This window comes from Anopheles coluzzii, chromosome 3 (assembly GCF_943734685.1).
Source record: "Anopheles coluzzii chromosome 3, AcolN3, whole genome shotgun sequence".
NCBI lineage: Eukaryota > Metazoa > Arthropoda > Insecta > Diptera > Culicidae > Anopheles > Anopheles coluzzii.
In genome coordinates, this window is record NC_064671.1 from 16,954,499 (window position 1) to 16,971,483 (window position 16,985).

Genomic DNA, 16,985 nt, shown 5'->3' on the forward strand with positions numbered 1-16,985 from the left:
AATATTGTAATCGTCTTTTTAAAACATAGAAAATTCGCAAGTCGTTTATAAAAAATTTAAAAGATTATCGAGTAATGGCAATGAGCAGATAAATAAATAAATAAATCAATAAATAATTAAATAAATAAATCCAGCAATCAATCAATGAATAAATCAATAAATAAATCAATAAATAAATAAACCAATACATAAACAAATTGATTATTTAACTAATAAACAAATAAATAAATACATAAATACATTAACAAAACCCTAGCGAAATCAATATTTTAAATAATTCGTCAACTTAATTGCTTAGAAGAAGTCGATAGAATAGACTCACTTGCACAAAAGTTATGTTGATTATTTTGACAAAAAAAACTATGAGATAAATTCTAAATTTATTAAGTTTGTATTTAATATAATCTTGTACCTATTCATAACAAATATATAATTCTACCGGTTTCATGTACTGAAATTTAAATAACAAATAACAACTGAAACTCAAATAACAATAAATAACAAAAACAATTTAAAATAATACAAAAAGCCAACATTTTATCAACAATATACGCGAGAATGTGGACCGCAAAACTGTTTCAAATAGTGAGACAGAACTGTATGTTGGCATTAAGATGAATCAGAACAAGAACATCTCTTAAAAAGCTATTTCAATATGTGGATCGACCCGAGGCCAATCGCTTTTATACATAGAAAGATGTCTACGAAACGATTTGTTAAAATTAACTAATTTTAAAAAAGTGGTCAAATAACTAGTAAATGATGTTTCTTTTTACATTATGTTGCAGATAAGACCAAAAACGGCCTTTTAAAAAGTTTTAAAAATGCTAAAAAAAATATAACAATTTTGCTAATAATATAAATATTAACAGAACACAACCTTAATAAGTTATGCAATCTGAAATGATGTTTTCAGTGTGCGAATAATAAAAACAAGATTTAAATAAATTATATAATTTGAAATTGTCTTTTTCAACGCACTAGATCCATTCCAGATGCCATTCCATACCTGTAAAGTGCGTGCATTCTGCACCTTTCAGCGTGGCTAACGCTTGATAAGGCCCAAAAAGGTAAATAATGGACGAATAAATTAGCCTCTTTAATATTTTTTTAAGCATTGGAACAATCTTCACAAAAGCAGCTGTACATTTTAAACGTGACCTTTTTTGCCCAATTTTCATCACAAAACACCGCCATGGTATAATTCCCATACATATTCCACCCTTAAAAAAAAATGGGAACACTAAGGCAGCACCCGCCGAAATACCCAAAGCATTCATTATTAAAATCAAAACACTACCCATCGTGTTATCCGCTAACTGCCTTATAATTACGCCGCTATTTACTTTTAACAGATTGATAAATGATGATTTTTTTATGTCACTCACACAGAGTGTGCACCCGCGATTTGGTGACCAATTCGAGCCACAGCCCGGAACAATGCCAGGCCGGTCGGTCAGGCGGGGAAAAAAGTGGATAAAAAATGAGTTTAGCGCGCCCGGTTAAGTACAAGGCGCGGGCGCGCACGTCCCTCAGCTCCAGTTCCCGGACATGCCGTTGAGATTTATGTGTACTCACGCCATGCCACCGCATAATCGTAATAGTATTTTTAGGTTGCATTTCACCACCACCATCACGAAATTTCCAACCGTTTGCATAAAAAGCCAATAACCGATAAAGATCTGCCGCTTCTAATGAACATATTGTTCAGATTGCACTCGGAAGGAAGCTGACGGTTTGGGGTGTCTCACGTTTCGTGGCACGAGATTTGCCGCCCGAGATAATAAGCAACGGCGGGCCGGCCGGGAAAAGGCAGTAGAGGTTAGTGCGTCCGGGCGTCGTTAAAACAGCCGTAGAGTCGTCGTGCTCGTCGTGGGTAACCGCTAGCCAAGCCAGAGTAAGTCACCCAGAGGGTGCTGGTAAGTAAAGATGCGTCACATTATTAATGGCTCCAGGGTACCATTTAAGGTGAAATGTCATCATCTTCGCCTAAGGAGGAGGCAACTAAAACGGGGACTAGGTGGTGGTAGCGCAAAACGGACGCCACACCGCAAGGTAAGCAACAAATGCACTTCTGCACTTTGGTCGTTAATGCCGGACAGCACCGGAATTGGATTTGGAACCATTTATAACTAGCCTTCGTAGCCGCAGTTGACAGCTGCGTACTCTTGCCCTCTGCACACCCGCGTAAGTACCATCGGTTTAAATCGTTCGTTTGAAAATAAAAAAAGTCCTATGCTGCTCTCGGGACCACCCATTAAGACGGCTGCAACATTGCTCGCACACCTTGAAACAAACGTTTTCATCTTTGGGGATGAATGTCTGACTTGTGACCTTTCTGTCGGTTAAAAGCGCCTCGGCGAGAGTTCAAAGCAGTTAATCTCAACACGCCCAGCTGCATTATCGCATGGGAACACCTCCCGATAATCTGGCGTCTAATCAAACAGTGACCACTTGCATCGGACGCCTTTTTCCTTATCACGCACGCACCGGACACACCAATGAGAGTGATAGTGCTTCCGAACTAGAGATGTGCCCGCTGGAGCGCACCCACAACTCCGATCCGACTATTGTTAGTCCGATTCCGACGCCGGCAAAATGGAACCACTAGATCCATCTGGAATCGGAGTCGTTCTGAGTCGTTCGGAATCTGAGTCGTCCGGAATCGTCCAGAGTCCGAACGATTTCAACTCCAACCTACTCCGGACGACTCCGGAAGACTCCAGACGACTCTGAACGACTCCGGATGACTCCGGACACCTCCGGACACCTCCGGACGACTACGGATGACTCCGGATGACTCCAACTCCTAATAACTCCGAACGACTCCGTACAAATGCGTACGACTCCGGACAACTCCGGACGACTTCGAACGACTCCGGACGACTCCGGACGACTCCGGACGACTGCAGACGGCTCCGGACGACTCCAGACGACTCTGGACGACTCCGGATGACTCCGGACACCTCCGGACACCTCCGGACGACTACGGATGACTCCGGATGACTCCAACTCCTAATAACTCCGAACGACTCCGTACAAATGCGTACGACTCCGGGCGACTCCGGACGACTCCGGACGATTCCAAACGGCTCCGGAGGACTCCAGATGGCTCCGGACAATTCTGGACGACTCCCAACGACTCCGACTCCCAATGACTCCGAACGACTCCGGACGACTCCGAACGACTCCGAACGACTCCAGACGACTCCAATTCCGAATGACTCCAAACGACTCCAAGCGACTCCAGACGACTCCGAAGGACTCCGAACGACTCCAGACGACTCCGGACGACTCCGAACGACTCCGGACGATCCCGAACGACTCCGGATAATGCAGGGCGGACCTACCTTCTGGTGTCGATTCCGAATTTACCGTAGTCGGATCGGAGTCGACTCCGGATTTTTGCCAACTTTACCCATCACTAAGTCCGAGCTGGGGTCTATTGAACGGGGGGAGTGGATGTCATTTAGAACGTAACCGGAGGAACGGCTCTATCGATAACGCGTAAGCCGCGTCCTTGGCAGCTACATTGTGAATGCGAATTTCTTTTTGTTTTGTTCACACAATCTAGAACTAATATTTACTAAACACTAGTTCCTGTCTACGTATCCCCCTAGCGGGGGAAAGAACGATGCTATTTATGTACTTTAAACTACAGAATTTAAATTCTTGTGAGCTACAGAAGAAGGTAAAATGAATTTGAACTAAATTAATGTTACAAAAATTATTCCTAATCTACTCACCGACTTACTTCCGGATGACAATTCACTTCAACGAGCTTTCTCAACACTCATCCGGTACAGTAGGCTCCACATTGTGTTACAAAGTAACCAATCTGTGCTTGCTGCTGACACTGCCAATGCTCTTTAAAAGGATGCGAACCAGGAAGACAATCCAGTCAGTGGCCGGTCGGTAAGCACTAGCCGCAATCTTCCCGTTCACCCGCAAAATGGTGCAAGTGATACAAGTGACCTAAAAAAGACAAAAAGAAGTGAAAAGTGTTTGTGCAAAAAAACAAAAAAATGAAACCACTGAAACCATACCAACCTTCCACGGCGGTAGTCGTGCTGCTACTACTGTTCGCCGTCATTCTACCAAACTGCCGTTCCCTAGCAACGGACGAGACCGCAGCCAAAAAGCCGCCCAAACGCACGGTGAAGAAAATGATCCTACTAGATCACACACCGGTGTTACCGCACAAAGTGCGCCTGCTGGAGGATTGTTCCCGCGGGGCCAGCACCAACTGTACCCGCACCTGCCCCGATAGTTACACCGTCGACGCTCGCCAGCAGTACTGCCGCCCGAAGCGTCAGGACGGGATCTGCCCACCCGGGTACGTGCAGCGTGCCGGTGTCGGTGGTGCGGCCGGCTGCGTGCTGGAACAAATCCACTGTCCACCGGGCAGCAAACGCGAAGGCAATCGGTGCGTAGTGCGAAGTTACAGCTGCCCACCGGGGTACGTGCAGCGCGGACAGAGCTGCGTACGGGACAATATCTGTCAGCCGGGCTACCGATGGGAAAGTGGACTGTGTTTCCCGGCCTCCGCCCGAATCTTCTGTCCGCCCGGCTTTACCGAACAGCACCCCGGCGGTGGTAACTGTGCACCGGCGGCCTGCTCCGACTGCTGCGACTGCCGGGAGGAGGTGGTCGCCACGATATGCCCCTCCGGGTACAGCACCCAGTGGGGACGGTGCGTGCGGCATCAGCAAGCGTCTCCCGATCTAAGAATCCACTCCGTCACCTACCGGCTGCCGGTGGAGTGCGCGGTAGGGCAAACGTTCAACGGAGGACAGTGCGAAACGGTCACCACGGTCGGACGGCCAGTCTGTCGGAGCGGACACTTCTACAACGGGTCCTGCGTGGAGGTGGCCAAGTGTGTCCGGGGCACACTGAACGGCGTTTGCTCGTGCGAGCAGGAGCAACACGTAGCCAGCGCTTGCGCAGCGGGCAAGGTGCTGGATGGGGTGTGCGTAATTTCCCGGGCACACTGCAAACCGCCGGCCAAGCTGCGGAATGGGGTGTGCGTGCGGGAGACCCGCACACGCCCCCACTGTCCGGAGGGTGGTGTGCCGTATCAGAGGGAGTACTGCGCGCTCGAAGCGCCGCGCTGCGCCAGAGGCTTCACGCTGGACGAGCACGGACTGTGTCGGCGGGGCACACACGCGTGTACGTTCGAGTGTGGGCTTTACCAGCGGCTGAATCGATGGTGCGGCCTACCGGCCAACTGTCCGGAGGGGTACACGCTGAGCGAGGCGGGCCACTGCCTGCGGGAGAAGATCCGCCCCGCGTACAGCTGCCCCGAGGGGACGGTCGAGCGGGGCGATCGGTGTGTCAGTGTGAGTCCGCTCTGTCGCTCCAACTATCGGTACGATCCGGGCGTTGACCTTTGCACCCGGTGCGACGAGCGAGCGATGGCGTGTGCGCGGGGCAACCTTACCGGCGGGCAGTGCGTGTGGAGCGAACCGGCCTGTCCGGCCGGGCACGAGTGGAAGGACAGTGTGTGCGTGCGGAACGATACGCGCCGGTACAGCTGCCGGAAGGGGTACGAGCATGGGGAGCAGTGCGTCCACGGGGAGCTTACCTGCCCGACCGGCGGCTATGAGCTGCAGGGCGAGGTGTGCACGGTGCGGGAAGACGTCCACTGTCCGGAGGGTTCGTACGCGGTGGAGGGCAGATGCACCATCGCCAAGGAGTGTCCGGAAGGGTTTCTGGCCGGGGCGGACGCGTGCGTGCGCGAAGTAAGGCGGCTCGCTAACGCCACCGAACCGACCTGCCCGGCGGGGTACGCGTACGAGGGGGATGTGTGCATCCGGCGGACGGTGGTGGAAGCGTCCGTGAGTCGGAAAGATGCGGTCTGTCCCGATGGGTACGAGCGCGGGAGGGAGGAGCGGTGCGTGCGGTTGGTGCGCACGTTTCCCGTCTGTCCACCGCGCACGATCTACACGGACCGGAGCGATCGGTGCTACTGCGAGGTGGATCTGATGTGCCCGACCGGGTACGAACGAACCGGGACGGATTGTACGTACCGGGCGGCGGGGTACACGTCGCTGGTGAACTTCCTCAACCCTTGCTACGGAGCGTTCTGTGGCGGTGGTGGTGCGTACTGCATCACGCAGTGCAGCTTCCCGCCGTGCCCGTTTGAGCCGTGTGCCGCCGGTGGACTTACGGCGACCTTTGGACCCAGGGCAACGCGCTGCCTTACACCAGGGGCGGGCGATAACGATTGTCCACCGCAGACGATCATCGGACTGGTCTGTCCGCCAGGGTACGAGCGTGTCAACAGCTCCTGTCTTGCCTACTACGATAAGGTTTGTCCCGCTGGCTACGAGCTCGACGGGGAAGAGTGTACGCAAGCCGTTCATGTGGCACCCATCTGCCCTTCGGGATACCGTCCGGCGTTGAATGCGGGCTCCACCTGCATACAGACATCCTGTCCGAACGGTTACAAGCTCACCGGAACGGGCTTGACGTGCGAAAAGCGCGAGCTTCGCTCACCGAAATCTTGCCCGCCGGGGTGGGATTTCTTCCAAGGCGCTTGCCATCGACGAACGCTCTGTCGCAACGGAACCATCGAGGGAGCGTACTGCGTTGAGCGCGAGTTTACCCGTCCCACCTGCCCGGAAGGGTACATCCAGCGGGGTGAAGATTGCACCACGCAAGGCACTTGCCGCACGATCGGAGCGACGCTGATCGATGGTATGTGCGTGCGGATCGAAGAGCCTGCACCTTGTCCGGAGGGAACGTACCGCCATGGCAGGCACTGCGTGTATCCGGATGCGCCCGAGTGTGAAGATGTCCAGCACGTGGCCACGCAGTGCACCTCGGAGATTGATTCGCGTGGCTACTGTTGGCAGCGGACCGCACCGACCTGTCCGCAGGGGTACCGGTTGCGCGACGATCGTTGCATCGCCTGCCAAAGCGAGAAACCCAACTGCCCTGCCCACCTGGCCATACGGCAGGAGATGTGTACGGCGGAACGGGTCGCCTGTCCGGCGGGGCATTTTCTGCGCGACGGTTACTGTGTCACGGTGGACGTTACGCGCCCGCGGTGTCCTGCCGGGGATTTTACGCTTTGCAACGGGTTCTGCATCGTGCCGTACGTGCACGAGTGTAAGGCCGCGGAGTACGGACTGGCCACGTGTAGCCGCGGGTTCCTGCAGCACGGCAAGTGTGTGGAGCATGCCCGGTGTGCCGATGCGCACCATACGCTGGTGGGTGGCGAGTGTCAGCTGCGCACGTTCGTCGACGCATCGTGTCACGGGAAGGGTACGCGGGTTGGGGAGCTGTGCATTGGCGGCACGCCGAAATGTCCCCCGAGCTATGCGCTAACGGGTGGGCAATGTTACAGCTGCCAGGTGGAGAATGCACAGTGCGCCACGGTGGGCGCTAGCTGCGCCGAAAGCTTCTGCCAGCTGGAACCGCCCCGCTGCAGCTCATCGGGGGCAATGTTTGATGGGCGCAGTTGCCGGCAGCTTGTGACGAGTAAACCGGTCTGCCCGACCGGCACCAGCCCGGACCGGTACGAGCCAAGGTTCTGCCAGCTCAAGTCGGAGCGAGCCGTGTACAACTGTCCGGCGGAGCATCACTACCAGAACGGGGTGTGCTTGAAGAAGCTGTACAAAACCCCCTCGTGTCCTGCGGATTACAAGCTGCGGAATGGGGCCTGTGTGAAGCGCATCTGCTCCCGCATGTCGTCCGGATCGGCCTGTGGGGATGTTGGTGGTCCGCTGGCTTTAACAACCGGACCAACCGTTTCCTGCGCACAATGTTTGAACGAAACGGCCGGCACGATGGGTGGAGGAAGCTGGTCATCTACGGCTCCGACCCAAAACGGGGTGGATCTGTGCTGCATGGTGTACTCACCGCGTATCTGCCGGGACGGTGGCGAGTGTCGTCACGAGCAGGAGCGTCTTTGCGGTTCCTTCTGCCTGACGGAGGACGATCGGATCTATCTGACCGTGTCGCGTACGGTGCGCGTGGGCAATCGGCTGTATGTGGCACCGGCACATCGCAGTGGAGCTTCCGATTACAACGATGAAGATGATGAGGACGAAGGCGATGATGAGGATCACGACGAAGGTTTCGGGACGGACTGTGCGCAGTGCGAGATTGGACCGGCCAATTGTGCGAAACACTGCAACACTTACGATTGCGAGGAGCAGGATGAGGAGGAGTGTAACTTTAAGGAGGCAAACACTTTCTGTGCCCAGTACCGGGGGGCGAAGATTTGTGAACACTTTAGTTTGTAATTTTATCGTGTTTTTTTTTTGTTGGGCATAGCAGGCGTCGAGAATAGTCCGTGCAAAGAAACTGTTTACATACCTTCAAGATTACTTAAATTTATTGTTTGTAGCGTTTTAAAAATTGAGCAAACATTTTATCTTTTATTTGCCTTTTCTGTGAATTTCTAATAAATCGTTAAAAAACAGACAATTTGAATTTTTTATTGAATTCTTATACCACAAAAACATCGCCGGCCGCGTGCAGTTGCAAGAGCGCGGCATAATGCGCCTGACGTTTCAACGGCTCCATTTGAACGTAACTGTCAGTACTGTCAACAGCAGCATCGCAAACGGGGGAAAAAACGCGGAAGCATCGTACGAGGCGGGCAAACGCAAAAACACACAGCGAAATCGCTCCAATTTGTGCTTCATTCCACGGTAAGTAAGCGATAAACAATTAAAATAACCCCCCAAACATTGTTCCTTGTCTTATAATATGTGAATTTCCCCCCTACCTGCCCGTAGGAACGTGCCAGCGCGCTACCACCACCACCACCAGCAGCAACCATGTCGAGCACATCGCAAAAGCATAGAAATTTCGTGGCGGAACCGATGGGCGAAAAGCCCGTCACAGATCTGGCCGGTGTGGGCGACGTCCTCGGCAAACGGTTAGAGGCAGCCGGCTTCGACCGGGCGTACACGGTGCTCGGCCAGTACCTAATCCTGAAGAAGGACGCAGAGCTGTTCAAGGAGTGGATGAAGGACACCTGCGGCGCGAACTCGAAACAGGCGGCCGACTGCTACCAGTGCTTGAGCGATTGGTGCGACGAGTTCCTGTAAATAACGACCAGCAACGCCTGCATTTCAGCGCATTTTGACAAACGGAATACAGCACGCGTCCCAGCAGCAGCATCCGGCCGGGTTTGCGGTTGAGTCAGCAGCTCCTCCGTCCCTCGGAAAGCCGCTGATGCGCTGTAACCCTTCACACTAACACGGACGCACACATACACACACGCTCGGACCCTGCGTGAATCGGTTTGGGTGGTGGGCGTACGGCGTTAGTTTTGTTAGCTTTTAAGTAACGAATTCAGACGAATGGACTATTTACTGCAATTTAAATATTAACCTATATAAAATCTCCGATAGACTAAGTGAAGTGAAACCCGAAGCGTTGCTGTTTTTGTTCTTCGTCGTGTCCGAAATTACTCATTGTTTGGATTAACCTGCATGACGCCGCTGTTTGTGGCTTTGGACATTTTTCTAGCATGACGACATATCCACAACAGTGCGTTGGTAGGGTGGAGGAGATTACAAATGAATCTGCTCAAGGTCACGCGGCTTTCATGAACGGACAGGATGTTTCAAAAATATACAAAGAGCGTTAGTGATATTTATAAAATAATAACTTTGTAGCAAACGGTAGGAAAAAACAGAAAATGTATGAATAATCGAAAAATAAAAATAAAAAACTTTCATGTACCGGAGCGCTGCGTTACAACTAATGCATAGTCGCATATGAATTTATTGTCATCCAACGAATTGTTATCAATCAAGATTAGTTTATTATAATGCTACTCTTTACATAAAAGTGTGCAAAGGTAACACATTTTAGACAGTTTCGCAAAATCGGAAAATTGAGTAAAATGGAAAAAAGAATTAATTTTGCAATTAATAAACCTTCCAAAACACATTCGCCATTGCCGCTGTCAGTTCGCTGCCTCTGTCAAGTTGCCATAAAAATTCGCCCCGTCTTCGCCAGCCGCGACATCATCTCTCTCTTTCACTCATCCGCATCTCGCTCGCTATCCGCCCTGCTCTCGCTCACGCACCGTTGCGCAGCTTCACTCGCGACAGCCCCAATTTCGCCCCGATATGGGCGGCGATGGGTGCTGGTGTGCGTGCAAGATCGCCCATCGCCCGTGTCAGACGGGTTGCCTGTGTTGGTGCCAGCGCATCGCGTAGCCCCAGAGCCTGCCCGAGAAGCAGGAAAAATCCGTACAGGGAAAGAAGTTCCATCGTTGTTCCACACAGTGCGAGTTAAAAATCGGTGAAAAAAGGCTGCCACCTAGTGGTGTAAAAACAGGTCGGTTTCGTACGGTTTTCACATGCCAGGGAGAGTGTATTCTGCATGAAAGGGGATGAGAAATTTCCATGTGTGAACGCAAAATTCGGTCCCAATTCGGTATCAGTTTATTGCAAAAGGGCGAGGGGGGCTGAACAAAAATGCAAGGAAAAGTTGTGCGTGTGTGGCTGTGTGTGTGCGGTGGTGTGCCTTTCGCATGGACCTGGATGTGTGATGTGGGTTTTTTTTTCGTGTGGTACGACAGAAGAGAGGGTGCTACTGCTTTGTGAAAACCGATGTGGCGTTTTTTTTTTGCTTCTTTCCACTAGTCTTCCGTAATTTTCTTTTTGTTGCTCTTCTTCTCGTGCCCCCGCTGCGGGATGTTGGATAATGTTGGCCGTGAGTGAGAACGTTCGCAGGGAGTGCCACACCGTGTGCCAGTGCCGTGCGTGAAGAAGAGAAAGAAAACTCAGGGAAAATAATCAGGGCGAAAAAGGAGGAAGGTGGTGTGGTGCGAGTGGACTGTAAAAACGAGTCTGTGTTCTGTGTGTGTGTGTGAGAGGGTGTGGGGGGATGGAAGGAGGTGCCACACCACACTCTGTCCATCAGCTTAGGCGAGCTTCCCTCGTTTCGGGTGGAAGAAAATTAAACGCGAATCGCACACTCGCGCTTGCCTAACCTCCCAAGGACTTGCTTTTTTTTTGGTACGAATTGGGCGGAAGTGCTACCCAGTGCTGGACTCAATCGATCAAAACTCGCAGCGGATTATAGCAAACAGCCAACGCACACACTTGGACTTTGATCATCATCGCTGCCACGGAACGAATAGAACGGTTGGCAGAGAAGTGGAGGGGCGAAGAAGAGCAAGACGAAGAATGGAGTTGAGTTGTGCAGAATGCAACCCCGAACGAAAAGATCTACTCTAGAAGGTGCACCAACCCCGCCGTGTACGTGTGGTTAAGGGCAACCGAGTCACAGCCACGCACACACACAAACACACACACAGACACACTGGGATAGAGCACTATTCTCTACATTGAATCTCCCGCATCTCGAGCAAGAGGAAGCGAATTTACACACGCCTGTGTGTGTGTGTGTGTATTTTTTCCCTTTCTTTTTGCCCTCGATTGTGTTTCGCTCGATTTCACGGCTGTGTGTCGTCGCATCTGTGGCGCTTCTTCCGCGACGTGCGTGTGACACGGTCGAGAGCGGTTTGGTGTGTGTGGGTGTACTACTGTAGCAGCAGAAGCAGCAGTCCCCAGAGGTACCGTGATTTGTGTGTGGTGGTGTGTGAGTGAATTTGGTGTTTTTTTTTACTCTTTTCCCAAAAATCCGTCTGGAACACGGAGTTCAAGGCTGTGCGGGGAAAAAGGTGAACTTGCGAAAAAATACAGTCCAAGTGAAAAACACACTGTCAAATAGCATATAGTAATACACACACACGCGCATACATCCACACAGCGTAGAGTAAAAAGCGGCGATTTGCGGAATGTTTTTTTTTCTTTTCTTTCTACAATCGCATCGCTCGCACTCATAAAAAGATTGACAAACGACCAATGAAGATGATCAGTGTGTGCGTGTATGTGTGGGGTGGATGAATTGGCCATTGCCTGCTGTTTCACTCCGCTTGCTGTGTTAAAGTAATGAATGGAGCTCGCGCATGGAAGATTTACTTTTACCCCCCAATTGTGTGTGTGTGTGCGAAAGAGAGATAGTGAGCGTGGAACCCTCGTACCTCCTGCTCTCTAGTACACACACACACGCACCACTGTAACACTAGTAAAACTCTTTATTGAGTTAATTTCTAAATGTTTTTTCTTCTTACGGGTGAAACGTCACAATCGCACTTCATGCGTGACGCAGACGTGTGAGAGCGTACCAGCGTAGGACTGTGGCATTGTGTAATCAAGAGCACACATACACGGGCACACGGACACACGGACGCACACATGCACATGCAGGCGAAATCAGTTTTCACTGGTGTGTCTCCTGTTCAACCGTGCCCCAGCCGTCGCTCGCTCGTTTCGTCCAGTAGAAGCGCGCTGATGGTGTGCATGGTGCCGCCTGTAAAACCCACTCGCGTATGACAGCAGCGTGAACTTTGCCAAATAGCCCTGTCACCCACAGAGGAAGAAGAAGAAGAAGAAGAAACCGCCCCCTTGCTGGAGGAAAAACTGCGGTGACTGTGTTATCACAACGCAACGCAACGCATTCCTTCTGCTCGCTCCAAACACATTGAAGCAGTCTCGGTCTCATGGGAAGGAACTTGGCTGGCACGAGAAAAGAAAGTTGTCACCGTCGCTGTGATCCGAAAACCGGATTTAAATTGTAGTCCATAAAGTCCAGCGAGGAGACACCAGCTCCCCCCCGCGATGGGGTTGAAATTCTGTACCACACCATCCACTGCGAACGTGTGTGTGTGTGTGTGTGTGTGTGTGTGTGTGTGTGTGTGTGTGTGTGTGTGTGTGTGTGTGTGTGTGTGTGTGTGTGTGTGTGTGTGTGTGTGTGTTTTGTCGCCACAAATTCGAACGATGGAGATTGGATTCGAACCGCTCACATCACACTATTGCGCTCCTCGGGGGTTGCATTGTTGCGCCGCTAGAAGCAGTATTAGAGAGAGTTGTGAACTGTGTGTTGCTTGGACTTTTCCGCACAGTTTACTACGTTAGTGCTGCTGCTGTTGCTGCTGTCGAATCAATATAATAATACCACTCGACAGCTTTTGCCTGTGACATGGAATCTCTTTTTCCTCTGCCTCCACTTTGACGAGAAGAGGAGGGCAATTTGTTGTAATCGAATTCCGCGTGTTCCTTTCGCTCCGATTTTTTCCAATTGGTTTCCAGTAGAGGAAAAAAAAACACGGGTTTAAGATTGTCGTTGTGAAAGGAAAATCGTACCGCTGGTTGACTCAAGGTTGTGTAGTGATTGAGCGGGGACCACTTTTTTTGCTCGTTGGCAGTGCGAATTCGTATTTTTCGCCTATTTTTCCACCCGTGCGCGTAGTGCGGGTTGCGTGGCAAGTGCGTGATTTTTTGGTCGAGAGAAGAGCGTATGTTACGTCGACTTACCTATATGTGTGTGTGTGTGTATGTGTGTGATTGTAGTGGTCAGGTCAGGTGGGCGAATATTGTAGAACGCAAAGAGAGAAAGAGAGAAAAAGACGGTAAAAGAGATGTCATAAGAAACACTCGAAACCCGCTGAACCATGGCAACGGGTGCTAATTGAAGGTGGTAGGCCTATATACGCATTTTATATCAGTTTTCCATTAATTTATAGAACCAAAAAAACTCCCATCCAGTGATAAATTGCCTTCGATTCTAATTGTGTGTGTGTGTGTTTTTTTGTTTAGCTATCTTTGCAGGGCGTGAATTGTAAGAGCTTCATCGTCGTCGTGTGCTGAGTGGCGGTGTCGAGTGGTGTGCCCCCTCACACGCGGGGAGGAAACAATCGGAGGAACGTTTGTGCACAGTGTATTTTTCACGGCAGTAGGTGAATTTTCGCCCACAGGTGTGTCGCGCGGTGTGCGTTTGTGTATGTCCTGAAGGTGCACGTGGGGTGTATCAGTGGCACACACACACAAAAAAAGGCGAAAAAGGCTCGGTTTTTTCCACTCGCTGTAACAACACACAACCCATCCGAGTGAGCGGATCCGCCACTCACCCGAGCGAGAGCGAGTGAGAAGTGAAAGAACGCAGTTGTTCTCTCTTGTTCGTGCCGGTGCGTGCGTGCGTGCGTGTCAGTTCTGTGCGTGTATCTGTGTGTGTGTGTGTGTGTTCTAGGGTGTACGTAGTGTGCGCAATAGTGAGCAAGTGTGTTCGATCGTCCACTTGTGCGTGATTACGATACACATTGAAAGCTTTGCAGGAGCAAGAAGAGTGTGTTTGTACGCGTTTAAAAGCCGGTTTAAAGTGTGCTTTTGTTTTAATGTGTTAATTGTGGTGATAATTTGTGTGTTCGTTCTTTTTTTTTATTCCTAAAAAGTTTCAAAAAGTAAAGCAAACCTCATTTCAACAACAACAACAAAATACTTATTCCAACGACACATAAAAGGTGCTGCAAAAGTTGTGTAAAAGTGCCCAGTGAGTTGAAGCGAATTCGCGAAACACACGCTTCCCGTGCGTGTGATACAGCGCTTCTCCCATTCCACCCACAAACCACCCACCGTCGTCGTCGTCGTATAGGTTCTTCTTTTCTTTGTTTCTCCGGCGAATGGTGGACATGTCATGAGAATTAATCGTATCGAAGATAGAATGGATGACAACAGTTCGCTCGGTCACCAGAACGGTGGCGGAAGTGCAGTTGGCCAGCTGGGCGGTATCGGCGGTGGTGCGGGCGGTGGCCAGGGCGGCGGAACCGGCGGGCTCGGTGACATGTCGGGCGGTGGTGGGGCCGGCAGCGGCCTAGTCGGCAAGGGTGGCGCGGGCGGCGGCGGCGGCATGGTCGGGGCCGGCCAGTGCGACGATCAGAACAACAAAACGCCGACCCAGTACTCGATCCCGGGCATACTGCACTTCATCCAGCACGAGTGGGCCCGGTTCGAGCTGGAGCGTTCGCAGTGGGACGTGGATCGTGCGGAGCTGCAGGTAAGTGGTGTTTGATGAAGGGGGGAAGGGGGTAATATTTTTGAGGGATGGAATCGAAGGGGAGATTTTGGTGGGGGAGTGGTGTTCGAACATTCAAACAAGCCTCATATGTGGATTCTAGGACCGAATCAAAGCTGAACTGTCCTGTATCGCTGATGGATATTCAGTTGGCAGAGTACAGGGTTTTCCAAGTCACTTTCGAATGTAAACATCGTTTTTTTAACCACGTGTAAGAAGTTATTTCACATCAAGCAGATATTTAATTTTCATCATAATGATTGTTAATTTCTTCAGCATGATTTTCAACACGACTCATACTGTATTGAGTTTGACAGTAATTTGTTATGTGTTGAAATGCATGTGTTGAATAACAAATTGAATTGTGAAGCAAATACTCCATTTGACAGCTGTTGAAAAACATCTTGGAGTCGGTGAATAACAATGTTTACATTCGAAAGTAACTTGAAAACCCTGTATTCACCACATGCAAAATGGTATTCCACATCGATCTGACGTTTCATTTTCATCATAATAATTGTTAATTTCTTCAGCATGATTTTCAACACGATTTAAGCTAGCTAGAGTTTGACAGTTCTTTGTCATGTGTTAAAAATCAAGTATTTAAAGTGAAATTTCATTTTGAAGCAAGTACACCATTTGACAGCTGTTGAAAAACATCCAGGATGCGGTGAATAACTATGTGCACATTTGAAAGTGATTTGGAAAACCATGTAACAATGTTTACATTTGAAAGTGACTTGGAAAACCCTGTAACAATGTTTACATTTGAAAGTTACTTGAATAACCCTGTTAGAATTGATACTTTCAACTATACTAGCACTGAAATAACATCTAAACCTACTGGTACGTTCACATGCAGATGTTAATATCTACTTGAGGAATTTAGTGTTTTTTTCTACAAAATACTTCTATTTAGTCTCTGCAAGGACGACCGCAGTAACTAGTCGTATAGATGCTGCTATGAAGAATTTGTTGGAATAGAGTGATACTTCAGAATTTCTGGAGTCCTTCAACTTACCATGTCTGCTGTTATTCTAGTTAAGAGCTAATTCACTGGTTAATTTTAGAAATGTACTATAAATAATCTTTTTGAGAAGGCATATATTTCTGATTTTTTCATGCAGAAATTCTATGTTTAGTTAGTAATAGTACATGATAGGTGAATTCTATGAATGAAATAATGGATGAATATGGTAGTCCATAAGCTTCAAATATTGTCCTTTAAGCTTCAGGCGTATGATAATAATGGATTTGAGGTTCAGTAGATCACACTTCTTAACCTTGAAATTGCTTAGACTTATGGTATCAAATTTATTTTTAGCTTCGATATGAGCTTCAGACGAAATTACAGGATAGATTGGATTGAGAGTGGATGAAGAATTGGCGTGTAAGATTTTAATTTTCAAAAGCAAAATTACCCGGAATGAGTGTCTGGGGTTTTATTTGAATGTTTTGTAAATCAGGCATTCTAGGGCTTCTGATTTCATGGAACTAACTATTGAACTTAGCGCAATGTTTTGCAGCTACAGATCCATGGGGTATTCTTCGAACCTACTAACCATGTGAAATCAATCTTCTCTGGGTAGGAATTGTACCGGGAAATGTTAAAAAATAAGCTTGACCTCACATAAATAAGCATCATAAAGTTGAATAGTGGAAGGTGGATTTAATTATGTTCAGATGTTTATTAATGTTAGAAATAGCAGAAATATAAATGTCCCTATGTCTTTCATAGTACACCTTCTGATTTAAAACCTTCGACTGATAAGTCCCGAGAAAAGCTCCTACCAAAACTGGTCCATGCAATGGCGGTGTATGTGTGCGCGCGCGCACCTTAACGACGAGATGCTATGCTATGCTCCAACTCGACCGAGAACCGGCTCTTCGCCCATTCGCGCAACGAACGGTGTTTGGTCTCGAAGACACAGGAACCGCTACGGCTACACACGCACGCACCGTACGCAAATGGAGCGAAACCAGAGAAAGCCAGACGGAGGCCACCGTCGAAACCAAACCACAGACAGCATCGACTCTGGCGGCAGCATCGCCAGCAGTGTGGGATGATGCACAAGATATGGGGGGAACTGCCCGCG

General features: G+C 49.5%; 3 protein-coding genes across 9 annotated transcripts in view; all 3 read left to right on the forward strand.

Annotated features, from left to right (window-relative positions):
- The first annotated feature begins 3,751 nt into the window (after positions 1–3,751).
- LOC120959520 (zonadhesin-like) lies at positions 3,752–8,469 on the forward strand. The gene has a single exon (XM_040382973.2). It carries the CDS (start codon positions 4,026–4,028, stop codon positions 8,250–8,252), a length of 4,227 nt encoding a protein of 1,408 aa, XP_040238907.2. The 5' UTR covers positions 3,752–4,025; the 3' UTR covers positions 8,253–8,469.
- Positions 8,470–8,538: 69 nt separating this feature from the next.
- On the forward strand, positions 8,539–9,393 carry LOC120958878 (barrier-to-autointegration factor). Its single transcript, XM_040381945.2, has 2 exons — positions 8,539–8,663; positions 8,751–9,393. Exon 2 carries the CDS (start codon positions 8,793–8,795, stop codon positions 9,063–9,065), a length of 273 nt encoding a protein of 90 aa, XP_040237879.1. The 5' UTR covers positions 8,539–8,663; positions 8,751–8,792; the 3' UTR covers positions 9,066–9,393.
- Positions 9,394–10,109: 716 nt separating this feature from the next.
- LOC120959772 (striatin-3) overlaps positions 10,110–16,985 on the forward strand; it is a 30,415-nt gene continuing 23,539 nt past the window's right edge. The window contains exons 1-3 of one of the 7 annotated variants that reach the window (XM_049609052.1): positions 10,111–10,308; positions 13,638–13,795; positions 14,270–14,871. In XM_049609052.1, the coding sequence (XP_049465009.1) occupies positions 14,512–14,871 (360 nt within the window). In that variant the 5' untranslated portion in view covers positions 10,111–10,308; positions 13,638–13,795; positions 14,270–14,511. Of the gene's footprint in view, positions 10,309–11,443; positions 11,552–13,275; positions 13,516–13,637; positions 14,872–16,985 lie in introns of those variants that run through there. The other 6 variants (XM_040383413.2, XM_040383415.2, XM_049609054.1 and 3 more) reach the window with 6 other exon arrangements.